Source organism: Pithys albifrons, chromosome 6 (assembly GCF_047495875.1).
Source record: "Pithys albifrons albifrons isolate INPA30051 chromosome 6, PitAlb_v1, whole genome shotgun sequence".
Taxonomy (NCBI): domain Eukaryota; kingdom Metazoa; phylum Chordata; class Aves; order Passeriformes; family Thamnophilidae; genus Pithys; species Pithys albifrons.
Window position 1 is genome coordinate 24533144 of NC_092463.1, and position 17719 is coordinate 24550862.

A 17719-nucleotide genomic window follows, 5' to 3' on the forward strand; every position below is an offset into this window, starting at 1 on the left:
CAGCCAATTCAGGTTGCTGGTCCAGGTGAAAATTAGTTGGTTTAATTCATACCCTAACACAGACAGAGCTGAAACTCAGGATGGGAGTCTTCATTACCTCTCTGTTATTAATGATCTAACAGAGGGCTAAAGCTTGCAGGTGACCCCAAACTGAAGAAGCTGCAAGCTCTAGTGAGGACAGGCACATATGAAGAAACTAGAAATTGGAAACATGGGCAGGAAATGGTGGATGCAGTTTTGGAAAGCCCATGAAAGGGATAATCTTCTGGCAGTGGTTCATTATGCAACCTTGCACAACGCCAGCAGCATTAAGGAAGACCTGTGAAAGAGGGAAAGCAAGCTGCAGAGTCAAGGCTGAGTTTTGTGTTTCTTTCTGTGATCATGGCAGCTGCTGCTTACTTCAGAGTACACCCAGGGCCACTTGCCCCTCAAAGGCAATGAAGGATGGGTTTGTCAGGCTTGTCCCTGCATCCCAGCGACAGGCCAACAGGCAGAGAGGGACCACAGGGAAATGGGAGCACAGAGGGGCAGTGGGGACTGCCATGAGTTGGGGGGTGCAGGAGGATCTGGCTTTCCTCACCAGTCCAGGGTAGGGCAAAAATACATCGAACAGGAGACAGGGGAGGAGGGGGGATGGGATGTTTCACACCTAGCAAGCAGGAGCAGATGGGGCTGGAGTTAAACACCACAAGAAATTAGCTCGAACTGCCTCAAGGAGCCAAAGCCATGCCCAGCTCTTGCTTCTCTGGATTCGTGGCACTTTAGTGACAGGTTAGCCATTCAGAGGAGGTTTCTCTTGGGTCTGCTAGTCAGGAAGCTGAGATATGGCCCTTCAGTGCAAACAGACCCATAAAACCCTGCTCAAGTTGTGATTCCCCAGTCCTTTCTCAAGCCCTGCCCCCAGGCACACACTGAAATGGCCACGGTGTTTGCTGGGGGAGAAACGTGAGAAGTAGAGCTGGAGTGCTGTAAAAGATGTAAATGTTTCTGTGCTGAGAGCTGCTCTGAGTGTCTAGGGCACAGCCTCGGAGGGGGGACAGAGAGGCACCCAGAAGACACTTCTCTTTTGTTCTTGATCTTGGCTGCCTTAGGAGCGTTCCCAGGAAAAATCCTGAAGCTGATACACTAAAGGGAGCTCACTTGTGCTATATCAGGTGGTGTCATGGGGTGACAGGGACAGAACAAAGGGCAGGGAGGAGGAAGAGGTAGAAGGAAGAGCTTGGGATAGACAGTTGTGGCCGTCTGAGATCCTCTGGCTCCCTTCGTGCTGAGAAGCTATTTCATCAGTTGGGAAGGGGAGGAATATACCTTTATCATAAAGAGAGCAAAAGAGTCAGTTCAATCCCAGTAACTACTGACACAATAGCCACAGCTGCAGTGCTGCACTATGAGAGGATGTGACTGCCTGGGAGCAACCGTCACTCAGGTCTGATGCAACAGCTGAGAAAAAAATTCTTTTAACATAAAAATTAGTCATCACTGAGGTCAGGTTTTCACAGAGCAGATCTCTGCCCTGTGGAGCTTAACCTTTAGGTATGACTGATAGCACTGTGAATTCCATCAGTAAAAGAGCTGAGAGAGAGAGATGAGGGCAAGGAGAAAGGGACACTGCTTAGGGAGAGGGCCATTTGCTGAGGAAACAGATTGATGTGTCTTCTATCATCCCTGAGTCCATATATTCTGATTTTGTATATTGAAGTATCTGGACCACTGAGCAGGTAGCAGCAGAGCAAAGAAGATGAGGATGAGGGAAGAGGAAGAGGGCTGGGAGGCCGGGAACTGGGAGAAGAACAAAACTACTTGGCACATGGGAAAAGGGACCTATAGGGTATGTGCAGAAGCCCAAAGGCTCTGCAGAAGAAATGGCATCAACAGTATGGCATCCAGGTGTGAGAGACACACGAGAAAGGAAGGGATACCAGCTCATAGGATCCCTCATATTATCAAACTTGTCCTGAAATTTACTTGTTTCATAACCCAGAGTTCTGGGTTATGAAACCAGAACCCAATCCAAATCTGAAAGAAAAAAAAAAAGTTGGTTTCTGTATTAAACTTGGGATCACTGAGAAGCCAAAGCGGGTCCATTCACTGACAAAGCCCATTGCTGATTTCTTGAAGGCCTTCCTAGCCTCTGCCCGGGATTTCGCTCTGCCCCACTCCTGTTCATGCAGGAGGGCGGGGAGCACACACTGCCATTCACCGTAACGCTCGGAATTGCTGCCTTATCCCAAGGTTCCGGTCTGAGAAATCCGCCGCAGTGGCCACCGCAAGTTGAGAGTCCTTTCGAAGCGACCTGACACTTCACTGCCCACCCTAAAATAAGCCATACATGCAGAATCAGTACCGGTCCTTCCTGTGTCCCCTGTGACAGTGGGCAGTACCCGCTGCCCCCGGGGACCGTCCCTCAGCCTCTGCGATCCCAAAAGGGAGCAGCTCGCGCCTGTCCAGCTCCTTCCGCGGGAGACGAGGAGCCAGTGCGCGATTTCTCCGGGCCTGCTGCCTGTGGCTCGGCCCCGGAGCCTGCCCGGCAGCCCCGGGCCGGCTGTGTGAGCAGGCGGGCGCGGCGGAGGTGAGGGCCGGGAGCGTATCCAGAGCCCCAGAACCCCCGCGGGGAGCTGAGCGCGGCGTGCTGAGTGAGCGCGGGGAGCTGAGTGAGCGCGGCGTGCTGAGTGAGCGCGGGGAGCTGAGTGAGCGCGGGGTGCTGAGCACAGCGCGGAGTGCAGAGCGCGGGTGCCCCGCGGGGCGCCGCCGTGGGGCCCGCCCACACAAACACACACGTCGCCACCAGGGGGAGCTGTACCCGCAGTGAGAGCGGCGCTCCGCCAGGGGGCGCTCCCGCCGGGTCTCGCCCGGGAGAGGCGGCGCCGGCGGCGAGATCTCTATGGTGACGCCGCGGGCGGGAGCAGCGCATGTGGCGGCGGCGGTGGCCGCCCCCTTGCGGGCGGGCGGGGCCGGGAGGAGCTGGTGCCGGGGCCGGGCGGGGCTGGTGCCGGGGCCGGGCGGGATTGGGGCTGGCACTTCCCGGGCAACGCCCGCGGCAGGCGCGGTCGCTCGCCCGGTCTGGCGGGACCCGATGGCGGAAGGCAGCGGCAGCGCGGGGGGCGGCGGGGCCAGCGGGCGGTGAGGAGGGACGGGGTCGGACCGGACCGGGCCGGAGGCGCTGCCGGGGCCGGACGCGGCGGAGGGGTTGTGGTGGGGTGGGATGGGAATCCCCGAGCTCACTGCCGGCCCCGCTGTCCCTCCGTTGCAGGGCTGCCCCCCGGCTGGACGGGCTGTTCCTGCGGCGGTTCCTGCGGCTGCTGGCCGTGCTCTTCCCCGGATGGCCCTCCCCGAGCGCCCTCATGTTCTTGACGCTGCTCGGTGTCGCCTTGCTGGGTGAGCCTGGGTGGTGGGGATGGCGCGGCGGCATCCCACGTCTGCTCCCGGTGCTCCCCCGCTTTGCCTTATCACCGCCGTGCTTCAATTCCCTCCCGTGCTTGCCTCTCTCCTCCAGAGCAGCTGGTTATTTACCAGGTCGGGGTCATCCCCAGCCAGTACTATGCCGTCCTAGGAAACAAGGACTTCTCCGGGTTCAAAACATTGACTGCAGTTGCCGTGACTCTGATCATAGTGAACTCCACGGTAAGACAAGCTCACATATATTGGGAGAGGAAGGGAAAATTGCCCATGGCTCCTGGCATGATCCTGGTCACAAAAGATCTCAGTCTGCTCATGCTCGATTAGGTAGCTATGTGTCAGATGGATCACTGGCACAAACTTCTTTTTATTTCATTTTGGAAATTGCTTGTTGTTCTCACTTCTCTTTTCCCCTCTGTCTCTTTTCCCTCATTACAGCTAAAAAGCTTCAGCCAGTTTATTTGCAACATGATGTATGTGAACTGGAGGAAATCCCTCACTGAATACCTCCACAGCTGCTACTTCCAAGGCCAGGTCTACTACAGCCTGCACGTGGTGCATGAAGACATTGATAATCCGTAGGCTGCCTTTGGCTTCTTTCACTATCTTGCTTGGCTTCTCCTGGGCTGCTGTGCACCTTTTCCTGGCTTCTCTGTGTCTCTGGGTAGGGGGTTGAGCCCTAGAACCTTTTACCATCTAGGCACAAATACCCTCTTGTGCCCTGGTGGAAAGTGGTACCTGTTGCTGGGAACTCCTGTGACTGCTGGTCATGATGATTTTAGGGGTAAGATGTTTCAGTTGTGAGGAAAATGGATGCCCATCCAAACAGGGATCTACTGCTAGTATAAAACACGCTGTCTGCAGACTCAACCCTTGACACTCAGTGTGACATTGCAAAGGGCCTGACTGGAGTCAACAGTGCGTTCCTTGCCTTCACAGAACCAGTGCATCAGGACAGTCCCTGTTGTGTTTGAACTTCAGTCACCAGAGTGTGGCTGAACAGTGTTCTGGTCAGTTGTTCTTAATGGTTCTGATAACCTGTGGGAGCCATGTCCAGAAAGGGCTTTGTTTTGCACTGTATGAGTGCTGCATTTCCCTTTTCCTGTTCCTACAAAGGAAATGTCAGGGGTCACTTCAAATATGAGAGGAGGAGTCTCTCCCTGCTTATCCCAACCCACCCTGACTGAGATCCCTCTCCAGTTTGCTTCATACGCTGTCCTGCTTACTGCAGAGCTGCTGATCTATTTGGGCTGTGCAGCAAAGGTGAACGACTCCCTTCTTCGCAACTGCCTGTGGACCTTGGCCTTCCAGCCTGTCCTTGCACACAGGGCATTGCTGTCATAGTTACACACTTTGAAGAATTAAAGATCCTATGTTAGACATCATGTGAGATGTCACAGAATCACAGGATATTCTGAGTTGGAAGGGATGCACAAGGATCACTGAGTCCAACTCTTACGTGAATGGCCCATGTAGGAATTGAACCCATGGTATTTAGTTAGCACCAAGCTCTTACCAACTGAGGCAATCTCAGTGTAGAGGCTTTTTCCCTCCCCCCAGAATTTAAAGAAGTTGTTATTAAATACTTGCTGGAAAATGAGAAATCAAGGGATAACTTTTTCCAAATTGTGTGGCTTTGAGATTCCAAGCTCTCCTCTCCTGGAGGGGACACCTCTGGTCTAGTTACTGCACCCATGTTGATGGCACCAGAGACCAAGCCCAGGGTCCCGGAGAGAAATGGCTGTCTGGCAGGGACTCCTCTCTTGTGGTGACCTCAAGGAACTGAAGCGGCCTGCGCACTTCTGCTGCCTGGTGCTCCAGGCTGCCTGTCCTCGCCCCTTTGTTGCACATTGTGGTGGTCTGTGTGGCTGCTACGAGAAAGTGTGTTCTGGGTGTCTTAAGATTTTTTTTGTCTGTATTGCTTTTCAGCCAGACCCTTTCCCTGGCTACTGCTGGCTCAGTGCTAGGAGATGACCCATGTAAGAACAACTAACTGTGCACAGGGAGAGCAGCAAGCAAGGACAGAGGGCTTGGCTTGGGTCAAACAGCCCTACATACATGGCAGTAGGCGATCATCAGCATAGTGATGCACTTTCCAATTGCTGTTGGGTTTACTCCCATGATCATGAATGTTCATTTCTGATAGTGTTTTGCAGTGGTATGGAGTTGCAAGGAGAGGTTGAAAGTCCATGCCTGTCACCAAAGCATGCAGTGCTTCCCAGTTAGTGTAGCACATTGGCTGTAGTCAGAAGTTCCTGCTTTCCTATCTTTTTCTTTGGGTCTGGAGGGGAAAGGGTGGATAAAGCTCCTCACCACATGATTATTCTTCTCAGGTTTATTTTTAACCAGGTAATGTGTTCACATTGTGCAGTGAAATGCAAGAGATAACTGGGTCAGTCTGCCCTGCAGGAATAGAGCCAGTTCCCCTGACCTTAGCAGACGAAATGTGTAGGATTACTGCAGAGTAATTCTCATTACCACCTTGCTTCTGCTCCAACTTACAATCTTACAGTTTAGTGTCTTTTTTGGTGCCACTACGAAAATTCTCTTTATCTTGCAATTCCTTGATGAGAATTTTTTCTCTGCACCGGGAGGGATGAAGAGACCTCCCACTGTGCAGTGCAAACCAAGCAGAGTGTTAGATGCATGGAGTCATCTATCTCAAAGGAATGAAGGGTGGGTTCTAAGTGCCGTACAAACACTTGCAGTGCCTAGCAGGGCATTTGAATTGATGTTTATGTGTTTTCATTACATGTTGCTTAATAGCTTGTAAAAAGCAGCCTTCTCCTGTGAGTCTGTAGCACAACTTAAATTACAAGTTTTTGGAAACAATTGCAGTCTGAGGAAAAGGAAAAATGATGTCTTGAAAGTCAGTCAGGGTGAGAGCTGCCCCAAAATTACACCCATTGCTGTTCCAAGGCTGCAGAAGATTTGAGAGATGAAAGTCCTTGTGGTTGGATCCGCACTGAGACTTACCAGGAGACGAGACTCACACTTTATTCTGGTCTCCAGCATTCACAGTCATGTCCTTTCCACCTGGGCATAGCACAGCAGGCTGAAGTCCTTATCCATGTGCTCTGGACGGATGAGGTGCCGAGGGAGTAACTATGTTGAAATTCTTCCTAGTTATCCCAAGTGCAGCTCCTGCTCACCAGTGGGATAAGTGAGACTTGAGGGTCTGTCACCCATGTGTCTGCTGCCAGTGAGGTGAGAAGGTTTGGTATGCTGCTGCCTGCTCTTGGGAGCTAGGGCAAGTGGAAGCTCTTTCTTTCTTGCAGTTGCAGCAAAGGAACCAGCTACTGTGGAGGTGTGGCTTTGATGGAAGTGTTTGTAAATATTCAACATCTGGCAAAGGCTTGGCCTGTGCCCTAGCCAGTCCTGATGACTCTGATGCCTGAGATGCAGCACCAGGACTGAAGGTTTGGGGGAGAGTCAGCAGTGTTTTGTAGTTTGGGTGTTGTTCCAGGAGAAGAGTAAAGGACAACAATGAAGAGACCTTTAGCACAGAGTTGAGCAATGTCGTTGAAAGTGAGACAAAGGATTAATACAAGGCACAGGGTGAAAGTAACAGCAAGAGCTGTTCTTCCTGGGTGCCAGGAAGGCCCTTATGTGGGTCCTGCTGGGCCTTGGAAATGTTCTCCTATGGGGGAGCAGGAATCACAGCTGCAAGTCCCTCCTAGGCAGTGTTGTTCACTTGCACCCTGTCCTAAGTTCATACACTTAAACAGTCTGGCTTGTTCCCTTTTAGGTGTTCAGTAATGGTTCTTGCATCTAGGCTTTAATGGCTCTTTGTGTTGAGCAGGGACCAGCGCATCAGCCAGGATGTGGAGAGGTTCTGCAAGCAGCTCAGCTCCATGGCCAGCAAGCTTGTCATTTCACCCTTCACACTGGCCTACTACACATACCAGTGCTTTCACAGGTAAGGATGCATCCTGGCCCTGCTTTCACACCTGTTTCCTATGCTCTTTTTTGAATCCTGGCACCCATGTTACAAATCCCCAGATGGGTGTTTACAAGCACAGGTGAGTGGTCTCTGCACTCCAGAGGGAACGAGGCTGGGGTGTGCAGGGTTGGCCCCCAAACCTCTGTTAAAGCCATGAGAGATGACAGTTGAGGGCTCTGATTGCTTGAGCCCAATAGCATAAGAATGTCCTTTTGCTTGGTTTATTAGCTGACCTCTCTTTCTCCTCCTCTGTAGCACAGGCTGGCTAGGCCCAGTGAGCATCTTTGGGTATTTTGTCATTGGGACAATTACAAACAAAGTATTGATGAGCCCAATTGTGTCTAAACTTGTGCATCAGGAAAAACTGGAGGGGGATTTCAGGTAAGTCCCAGCAGAGCAGCATTTTCACTGCCTCTTGGCAGCTTCTGCAAAAGCTTCATTTTTGTCCCCGTTCAGGCCTATGTATGCAGCTACTTCTCTTGTCCGTGACTTTACCACCACTCAGAGAAACCTACCTGTGCAACGGTGACCCAAAGTCCATATACTGATGGATGCCACCCATTTCACTGCCCTGTGTCATGACAGGCAGTGCCTTTGGTTCAGTCTCCAGCTCAGTCTTCAGGCTGCTTGCCTGGTCATTGCTGGTGTCTCTGCTAGGGGCTGCTAGAAGAAAACTGTACATGGAGCTTTGTTGGGTGCAGATGCAAGTTCAGTGAACTGCATCTATTGATAGAAATGAGGTTTCTGTTTCACCATCACGTTCATTAAGTTCCGAAAACAGCACAGTCTTTTCATATGCTCCGTAATGCACCTACTCCCCCTTCCTTTGCAGGGTTGGCTGGGTGTGTGGCAGGGTCTTTGTAGCTTTCCCTGGGGCTCAGGGCATCCAAGGACAGCAGCAGAAGCTGGTGTGGCACAGGGAGCCCAGACCACAGCAGTTGGTCATGGTGATTCTGTGTGGTGGAGATGCTGGACTAGCAGCAAACAGGAGGCCCAAGAGCTAAGAAGATGCACACAGGGAGCAGCATACCAAACATGCGCCACTGAGCTGGCCCAGAATGATGTTGTCCTGTGCTCAGCCTTGGTCCTTGGTTTCTTTTTGAGGTTGTTGAGTATTTCTGTCAGAAAATGCCTCAGATCAATGCTCTGGCAGATGTAAGATGAGTTTCCTCTAGCACGGGTTTTGGCTACATAATTAATTGAGCATTTGTGCACAATTAATACTTTTTTCTTGGTTGTCCAGGTTCAAGCACATGCAGATTCGTGTCAATGCAGAACCAGCTGCTTTCTACAGGTTAGTAGTGTTCATTTCTTTATATCTTCATACGGACTGTCCCAGTTCAGGACATCCTTGTTGTATTCATACATCCCAGAGGAGTCCAAGTCCTGTTGCTGCAACCAGAGCTTTCTGCCTCCTCCTTTCCATTAGAGCGTCATACAGCCTGACACATGATATGTTATTTCCATTCTGTGCACCATCTTCAGAAATAATCCACAACTGAAGACAACTGTTTTTCCTCTGCCTCCCTTCTAACATCCCCAGAGGCCAGATACAGATCTGGTGCTGGCTTAGAAACAATTGGTGGTATTTTGCCAGGTCCATACCTGGAAGATTGCTGGAAGTTAAACCATGTCTTGTTCTTCTGAGAATTTGCTGCGTGTTGCTAACACCTGCTGTTAGTAACCTGTATGTCGTCTGTGAGTGTGGAAGCTGCTGCCTGGCCACCTTCCCTCTGCTTGCTCCTCTTGGTCAGTCTGTACCCTGACCCTCCCTTTGCTGTACTGCTGCTCTGAATTTGCTCAGAGGCATTAACCCCAGAGCTGAGCAGTTGTGAGCCTGGCAGCATCTCCTTGTTCAGTGATGCCCTGAAGTCTGTTGAACTGCTGCTTGGTTCACAGAAATGTTGAGAACACAGGAAAAGAGTCATGATTTTACTGCAACTTGTTTTGGGGTGGCAGGAGGTTGTTGCTTCTCTCTTGTCACAAGTTTGCCCTTACCCTGCACATTGCAAAATTGCACTTTTCCCAGAATTTAAACAAGTAGCATCTGTCCTCTCTGTGGTCTTCCCTGCCTGTGATCAGTATTTGTCTCCTTCATGCTGTAATGACTGGGCATTTCAAGTGTTGTGGTGCTGTCCCCAAAGAGTTTGATTCAAAATCACTTATTTCATAAAGATTTATATTGAGAGGTATGAAACTGATTTAAATAACTGAAATCAATCTTGGTTTGCATTAGCAAGTCTGAGTTACTTCTTTGTGGACTGGTTGATTCCTAGTGGTTGATGATAATTTTTTGTAATGGAGAAGATACTCTAGTTACGTGCTCTTATTTAAGCTGCAATTCTTTTCCTCAGAATTTTGAAGTTTTTTATTCTATTACTAAGTAGAAAATGAAAAATTAATCATACCAGAAAACAGAGTGTCTTACTTCAGTGCAGTGTGTTAATAGAAAAGGTTCATTTTGTGGGAAACCAGAATTAAATTGAACTGCACAAAACCAGGAATTTTCATGGCATTCCTCTTAATTAAAAATAAATAAATTATTTTAAAGGTTGCATTCCTAGAATCCTGCAAGAGGAGGAGCATGAAGTGAGTGGTTGGTTTTGACTGCTCAGCTTCTCTAGCTGTTAGACCTTGTCCTCTTGCACCTGTCTGACCATTGTTTTGGTTAAGGAAGAAATAAAAGCTGAGCACTGTCACTTCTTTAAGTTTTTGTTTCTAAGCCTTTGGCAAACTTGCTTTAAAAGTGAAGTGAATGGAAGTAAAAGAGGAACCAATACAGCAATCTCTCCTCCTCTGCAACAGAAAAAATAGCTCTAGTCCCCAGTGCCTTGCTTGCCTTTAACTCCTTGTGTCCAAGGCTTTGTCCTTTCTGAATAAATAGCAAAGATTGCAGTTCAGTAGTTACCTGAGTTGGGTTGTAGGCCAATAATGCCAAACTGAATTCTAGCCTGGTGCATTTTTGAAAAAGAAAATGCGTTTTTCTAAGAGCTGAGAATCTTTAGAAATGAGACTTCAAAAATGTTAATTTAGATGTTTTTGTGCAGCTTCTGGCCTTATCTGCTTGGGCTCTAGTGACACTTCTGTTGCATGGAACGTGGGGGGAGTGTGGGTGTGTACTGGGCACAAGCCTGTGTTGAGCATCAGGGGCAATAGCTGCCGTGGCAGGTGGGAGCCTGGAGTGAGATGTGGATCTCTGCATTTTGCCACCTGAGGGCAGTCCAGCTCTTGCAAAGCAGCAGCAGGAGCTGCTACGCTTGCTGAAGGTGGTGGTTTAGAGCAGAGATGTCTCCTTGCTACTGTATCAGCCTGGCCACAGGTGCATCACTAAATTGGGTTGTGGGTGACCCAATGGAGGTAGCCCTGGGAAAGGGGAGTTGTGACACTGGGGTTACCTACATGGGAGCTGCACTGCTCAGGGCTTGTCTTTCTTCCACTCCTCTGGAGTGGGAAATAGGGAGAGGTGGACTCGGGCTGCTGGCCATGTAGGCTGTGTGGGCTTATTACAACCTTCTGAACTCCCCTCTGCCCTCTCTCTTCCGGCTCTACCTGTGCCTCTCTTCGACCCAGGCTCTGCTTGGGAAATGTGTTTGGCCTTGGATGTGCATTGCCCCAGGATGGGGCCTTGCAGACAGTATCTGGCCTTGCCTCATCTCCTGTATGCAATAGAAGCATCTGCATGCTCTGGGAGATATTTACAAGACTGCTTGTTTCAGCCAGTTTCTTGATGATGCCCTTCAGAAAGGTGCTTTTGGCTGTTCAGTTGCTGCTCAATGAAGAGCTTGTAACTTGGAGGTGAAGATGCGAGACCCATTCCAAGTCTCAGTTTTAAAGCCCAGGGTCCTGAGATGTCTGTGGTACTCTCGGAATCTTATTTTACAGGGCCGGGCGAGTGGAGCACATGCGCACGAACCAGAGGCTGCAGAGCCTCCTGCAGACCCAGAGGGAGCTGATAGGCAAGGAGCTGTGGCTATACAGTGAGTGGGGAGCTTGGAGGGTGAAGTGGGGTATATGGTAGCTCCATTGTGTTGGCCCTACTGGTAGAGCAGTTGGGTGAGTGCTGCCTTTTCCTCTCCCACCTCTTGCTGCTGGTGCATGAAAGCCCTGAGGGTGAACAGAGGGTGCCTCCTGCTGTGCTAAATGGGGATCCTATTGTGTAAAAGCCTCATAGAGAGGCAAAGCTGTGGGGAACCCAGAATTTGCAGAAATCTGGCTTTCTGTGGGGCAGGTGTTCAAAGGCCAGGAAAAAATCAAAGGGCTTGAGCTTTAGGGCAGGGCAAGACTGTATGTGTAGTGAGAAGCTGTGAAAACTTCTTTCCTATAAAGCTTGTCCCTTAAGCATGGTTGTCTCCTCAGAATCTCCCTTCTCTCATTGTCAATGAGTCCGGGCTTTGGCTTTAAATGACAACTATAAAGACAGCTCTTCCTTGTCTTCAGCAGCATCTCAAAGCTTCTGAGCAGTGTACGGGAGGGGGAGCCCTGAACAGAGGTGTCTGTGGGAATTTGGAATCTTAAGTCTTTCTGTGGTGTGCTCCAAGATACACTTCATGGAGAACTATCTCACCCTAGAGCTTTCTTTTTGCCATCCCTCCTATTTACTGTGAGTCAGCCAGGCCCCTGAAGCACAGAAACAATCAGGCAAAGTGACTTTTGCCCCATGGTGGTTTCTGACCTGTGTTTGTGGATGACGTTTCTCTGGTCAGAAGTCTGCTCCAAAGTGCTCTTTGCTTGGCAAATGAATTTTCACCCTGGTGCTTGTGCTGTCCTGTGAAATGGGTTCTTCTGCTCTGGTGCATCATAAAGTGCTGAGACAAGAATGCAGATCTTCCTCTGACTGGGCTCATGGGCCAGACTTGAGCCTGGCTGGGACAGAGGTTCCTACTGTAACTCATTGTCTTCTCTCAATGTGCTTCTGCCCAGTTGGAATCAACACCTTTGACTATCTGGGTAGCATTCTGAGCTACGTTGTCATTGCTATTCCCATCTTTTCTGGGGTCTACGGTGACCTGAGTCCAACAGAGCTCAGTGCCCTCGTCAGCAAGGTGAGCTAAGGCTGATTTCCCAAACTCCATTGTGGATGGTGAGCAGGCATGACGACAGAGGTTTCATGAGGCACTGGTGGCCCTGGGGATGGATAAACCTGCAGCACCTGACCTTCAGGTTACACTGTCCCTACCCATGGAAATGGGAGCTTGTAGCCAGCTGGTATATGATTAACCTCGGGGTGAGAGCTGTCAAGGTCACATCTACATAAGTGTTTCCTAGCTCAGACCTCTGTGTCTAGAAACATTATGATGTCAGAAAGTCTCTGGCTTTCAGCAGTGGAGGGGGATGGGTTCTGCACAGTATTGCAGGTCTGGGTTATGCCTTGGGCCACTGCCTGTTGTGGCTGTGGCCACAAACAAGGCCAAGCTGGCTTGTATTTGCCTTCCTGACCTGACTCATTACCACATACTTAAAATTGCCTTGTGATAGAGAAAGCAGAGCTAAATATAGCTAAATGAGCACTGCAGGCTGAGACACCCTTCTCTGAGCCATATACGGTGCTGGGGCAGGGTTGGTGGCAGGGATCTGTGTGACTTAGTGTAAGTGTGCTGGACCCTAGGCTGGCAAGCAGGCACTCTGCAAACACCATCCCTGGGTGGCAGGACATGTGTCCAGCTGGCAAAAACTGCTATACTGAGCAGGGAAGCCCTGCTCCTTTCAGATGTGGTCACCTTCTCCTTCACTCCCACCACCCTGGTTGACTTCACAACCTCTCATTCATCTTTCAGAGACATCTGACATGGCCGAATGTGTGGACTTCTTGGCTGCCTCCTTGCAGTCATGAAGTAAGGCACAGTGCCCAAGCTCAGCACTGATTCTTACTCTGGCATGTGGTTTCTCCCCAGAATGCCTTCGTTTCCATCTACCTCATTGGCTGCTTCAGCCAGCTCATAGATCTCTCCAGCACTGTGACTGATGTAGCTGGCTACACGCACAGGTGAGCTTCTCTGTGGGCACATCTCTGAGAGAAGGGAAGTGCAGGAGAAGACCCTGCCCTGAGCTAAAAAGTAAGAAACAATTGCTAGTGTGCAAACATGGGCAAGTTTGGATATTGTGAGGAAGCTGCTGGAGTTGTCCATGGCATTCATGCAACTTCTTCTTTGTCTAGGATTGGTGAACTGCAGGAGACCTTGCTGAGCCTTGGCAGAAAAAAAAATGGTAACTACTCAGAAGCCAAAACCAGCTGGGATTTGGATGGGTGAGTCTCTTCTCAGCAACTGGCTGGCTTGCAGCTTATGTGCCAGAGTGGGGCTGCCATGGGATGGAGGTGGCCCTTGGTGTCACAGTCTGTTGCACACAGTTGGTTGGAGCAGGCAGTGCTCACTGTGATTTGTCCTGGGGTGTGTGAAGCAGGGCTGCTGTCACAGAGGCACAGGAGGTCTAAGATGCGTGACCTTTGCCAGTCTCAGCGTGGTTGCTTACCCCCAGATCTCTCCTCCTTTGTCTTGGTGGTGGCCCAGCAACCATTATGAGGAGGACCCAGTGCCAAGGGACACAGCTTTCCTTCTGGACCAAGTGACACTTTCGGTGCCATCCTCTGGCAAGCTGCTCATCAAGGACTTGAGTCTCAGGATCTCACAAGGAAACAGTGTGATGATTATGGGAAACACTGGTACAGGGAAGACATCTCTCCTGAGGGTCCTTGGAGGACTCTGGGAGAGCACGCGGGGTAAGGACTGCTACATGCCGCAGCCTTCTCCTTCCCAACTAAGGCTACCCTGAGTTTGGAAGGTGGCAGTGTGTTCTTGTGAGGCTGATGCCACCTTGTGATGCTGAGTGTGTCACTGATCCACTGATTGGAGGCACCTGTTTCTCACATTCTCTGGCTCTCATTGCTTTGCCCTGTGTTACACACTTCTGTGGGAATTTGTTGGCTACTTCATGGGACAGAACTACACAGGGGGCAGTGGGGAGTTGCTGTCTGGTACTGCAGGCTTGATGTGAGTGTGTCTCTGTGCAGGGAGCATCAAGATGCTGACCTGCTTTGGTCCCCGGGGAGTAGTGTTCCTACCGCAGCGGCCCTTCTTCACTGATGGAAGCCTGCGTGAGCAGGTGAGCCCAGGGGCTTTCTCTGCTTTGGGCTCAGCTCAGCTCCCAGCTGTGATCATGCCCTGCAAATCTCTGTGGTGCAGACAGGTCTGCAAGATACCTGTGACTTTTCCTTTCCTTGTGCCTGAGTTCATGCCATTGCCTTTGCATCTCTGATGCACTGTGTTCAGCTCCCTCTGACATGGTTTCTTTGGCTCTGTTAAACAGGTGATCTATCCCCTGAAGGAAATCTATCCAGTTTCAGGTATGTGGAAATTCATTAGAGCGATTAACCAACTCTGTGGTGTCAGCTCACTGTTTTGTACCCAGTGGAGCTTCTCCCTTGCCGTACCCCATCAGAAACACTCATCCATTTTGCTTTTGTTGCTCTGGTTTTCCCTAGAAGATTTACCATAGTGTGTGTTAAAGTCAGTTCTGTGTACCCTCCCTTCTGGGAGGGAACATATGCTCTTGATAAGTATTTACTCTCTTAGTACAATGAGAACAAGCTGGCCATGCTCTGCCTGCTGTGCTAGATGTGATACATGTTGATGTTCGGATACATCTGATCTGTTTGGTACAGTCGACTTTTGGTAAGCCTTGTATGCCTTCATCTTGTTTTCCATCCACCTTCATCTTTCACTGTTCCTTATTTCCAAATGATGTCCCAGGGCTTTGCATTCTGTTGAGGTCAGAATATATGGGTCCTTTCTCTCCCCTGCCCTTTTCCCAAGCCAGACTACATGGTCTGCTATAGCTTGAAGATGTCCAGCACTGTTATCTGCTGCTTTCAAACACTTGGGAGTCTCAATTGCAGAGAGTAACTACAGCTGTCAGCTACTGCTGTGGCTCTTCAGCAGCTTCACAGAGGTCCATGGCAGATGCCCAGCCCTTCTACTCAGCTTTCATAGATGCTGACTGTACCAGGTCAAGTATGTGTTCTGCTCCACAGCTGATTTACCCTGAGGCATTTCTCATCTAACATAGCATCCTTTTGCCGGTTGTTGTCTGAGCCCCATTCCAATGGCTTCACCACCTTCAGTGTGCAGTCTCAGCTATAAGAGAGAAACTGGCCTTGGCAGTTGAAGCCTGGATCCTTGTGTTCTGGCTGTGTCCATCTGTGGCCATGGACTGAGCCAAATGTCAGGTTTTATCTGTGGAGCCCAGCTGCTGCTCACAGGCATGGTTAACATTTTTAAGGAAGGCATCTTTGGGGCTCTCTGTGCCAAAGGTCAGGACCTGGTATGATTAAGTGGTCTGGTCAACTACACTGAACCTCAGTAGACCCTCCAGTCCTTCCCTTCTGCCCCACCAACTCCTCCATGCAGCTTTTGCCTCAGCACGCATTGCCTCTGCTTACGCTGTTGAGCTTTGTCCCCAGGGTCTGCAGATGATGAGAGAATTGTGCGTTTTCTGGAGCTGGCTGGGCTGGTGAGTCACTGGTAGCGCTGCTGCCTTCTTTTCTGGTGCTGCCAGCAAGGGAAGAAGGGATGATTTTTCTGTGGTAGCACAGCATGACTGTGTGCTGGACTTATGTGGGGATGTTGTCTCTAGCTGGGACAGGACTGTCTATGGGACAGGAAGAGGAAGAGGGATATGGAGCAACTTCAGCTCAAGTGGGGAAAGCGAGACTAGCAGGAAGAGGGTGGTTATGGTTAGAGCCATGTGCTGACAGGGTCGAGGACTGTGTTCACAAGTCTGCTGTGCTCTCTTCAGACTGATTTGCTGGCAAGGGCTGGAGGACTGGATGAGCAGGTGGACTGGAACTGGTAAGGGAGCTCACTGTAAATTTGACTGATTTTGAGTGGGCAATACTTCAAAGCAGCATGGAGGGGGGCACAAGGGACATAGGGACAGTTGCTTGTTGATGTTTCTGATATCAGAAGCCATATGATTTTCAGCAAACAAGCTCTGTTGCTTGAGGGAGACACTGAATCTTGACCCTGCTGCAGGTATGACATCCTGTCCCCGGGGGAGATGCAGAGGCTCTCGTTTGCACGGCTCTTCTACCTGCAGCCAAAATATGCAGGTGAGGGACTGACTACCAAAGAAAAGAGGGGAAAAAGAAAAAGTCAGGGCCTGTGGTGTAAAGAGAAGCTGGTACAGAGATCTCATGAAATCCCTTGTTTGCTAGGAACATGCTTCACCATGGCCATTATTTTAGCATCATAGTACACAGAGGATTCAGGTGTGAAAACATTTCATAATTTGTGTGGAGGGTAGTAAATCATGAGGCTGTATATAAGACGTTCTCAGGGAACTAGTGATTTAATGTTCTTGGTCCAGATCAAATGACACCTGGCAGCATGCTCACCAGTTGCTATGTAAAGAAGTACATATGCTGGAGAGTGTGGTGGCAGCTGCCATATCTGAAGTTCATAAACATCTGTAGGGTTGTGGAAGCAATATGGGAAATTTAGCCATGACATGGCAAAAGAAGACAAGGACCAATGGGAGAAATGGTCCTGAGAAATCACAGAAGCATCTGGGATTAGCTGTTGCGGCCAATTTCTTAGTCTCTGCTGAGTGGGCTATTGGAGGACTTGCCATGAGGGCCAGGGTGGATGTGCCAGTGTCAGTAGAAGGTAGCCACGTGTAAGTAACTCTCTTTCCCATGAAGCCTGCAGCACAGCTCAGTGCTGTCTGGGCAAAAGGAATCTGGATTGAAAACTAAAAATTACAGAGATGATGTAAAGCAAATTGAATCTGTAGTATTCACACTTAACAGTCAGAAAGGTGCCGCAGGCCATCCTAGGTGCTCCATGTGATGTACCAGCTGCTGCTTAGCTTGGTGCTCTGGCATGCAGCCTGCCTTGAGAAGGTCGTGTCTTGGCTTTCACGCTGATGGGGACAAGGCAGTGGCTGGAGGCTGTTAAGGGAAAGGAGTGAGGGGAACAGAGCAGTTTGGATGGATTCAAGAACTTGAGGGGAAGACTGGCTTTCCCAATTGACTGACACCAGCTGTGCCAGAGGAATACCAGAGTCCTTAGGCTTCTCCTCACTTGATTTCTGCAGATGCTCTTGGTGAACTCCAGTTAATAAGTGAAATGTTTTTGGCAGTTGCTGCTCTTTTGCCTAGGGGAGATGTCTGCTTGGGAGGGGATTTGAGGGGCTTATGACTTTTCTTTCAGTGCTAGATGAAGCCACCAGTGCCTTGACAGAAGAGGTGGAGCATGAACTGTACCGGCTGTGCCTTCAGCTGGGCATGACTCTGATCAGCGTGGGACACAGACCCAGCCTGGAAAAGGTGAGGTGAAAGGACAGTGTTCCATACCTCCCTGGTGGTGGCAAGACAGAGGAGGTAGA

General features: G+C 50.1%; 1 protein-coding gene across 5 annotated transcripts in view; it reads left to right on the forward strand.

The window, feature by feature from the left end:
• The first annotated feature begins 2963 nt into the window (after positions 1 to 2963).
• Positions 2964 to 17719, forward strand: part of ABCD4 (ATP binding cassette subfamily D member 4) — a 29667-nt gene continuing 14911 nt past the window's right edge. The window contains exons 1-18 of one of the 5 annotated variants that reach the window (XM_071557851.1): positions 2972 to 3120; positions 3251 to 3375; positions 3494 to 3621; positions 3835 to 3974; positions 7199 to 7315; positions 7595 to 7720; positions 8583 to 8633; positions 11222 to 11316; positions 12260 to 12381; positions 13231 to 13322; positions 13494 to 13583; positions 13846 to 14054; positions 14346 to 14437; positions 14642 to 14678; positions 15795 to 15844; positions 16130 to 16182; positions 16366 to 16442; positions 17545 to 17660. In XM_071557851.1, coding sequence (XP_071413952.1) covers positions 3074 to 3120; positions 3251 to 3375; positions 3494 to 3621; positions 3835 to 3974; positions 7199 to 7315; positions 7595 to 7720; positions 8583 to 8633; positions 11222 to 11316; positions 12260 to 12381; positions 13231 to 13322; positions 13494 to 13583; positions 13846 to 14054; positions 14346 to 14437; positions 14642 to 14678; positions 15795 to 15844; positions 16130 to 16182; positions 16366 to 16442; positions 17545 to 17660 — 1767 coding nt within the window. In that variant the 5' untranslated portion in view covers positions 2972 to 3073. Of the gene's footprint in view, positions 3121 to 3250; positions 3376 to 3493; positions 3622 to 3834; positions 3975 to 7198; positions 7316 to 7594; positions 7721 to 8582; positions 8634 to 11221; positions 11317 to 12259; positions 12382 to 13230; positions 13323 to 13493; positions 13584 to 13845; positions 14055 to 14345; positions 14438 to 14641; positions 14679 to 15794; positions 15845 to 16129; positions 16183 to 16365; positions 16443 to 17544; positions 17661 to 17719 lie in introns of those variants that run through there. The other 4 variants (XM_071557853.1, XM_071557855.1, XM_071557852.1 and 1 more) reach the window with 4 other exon arrangements.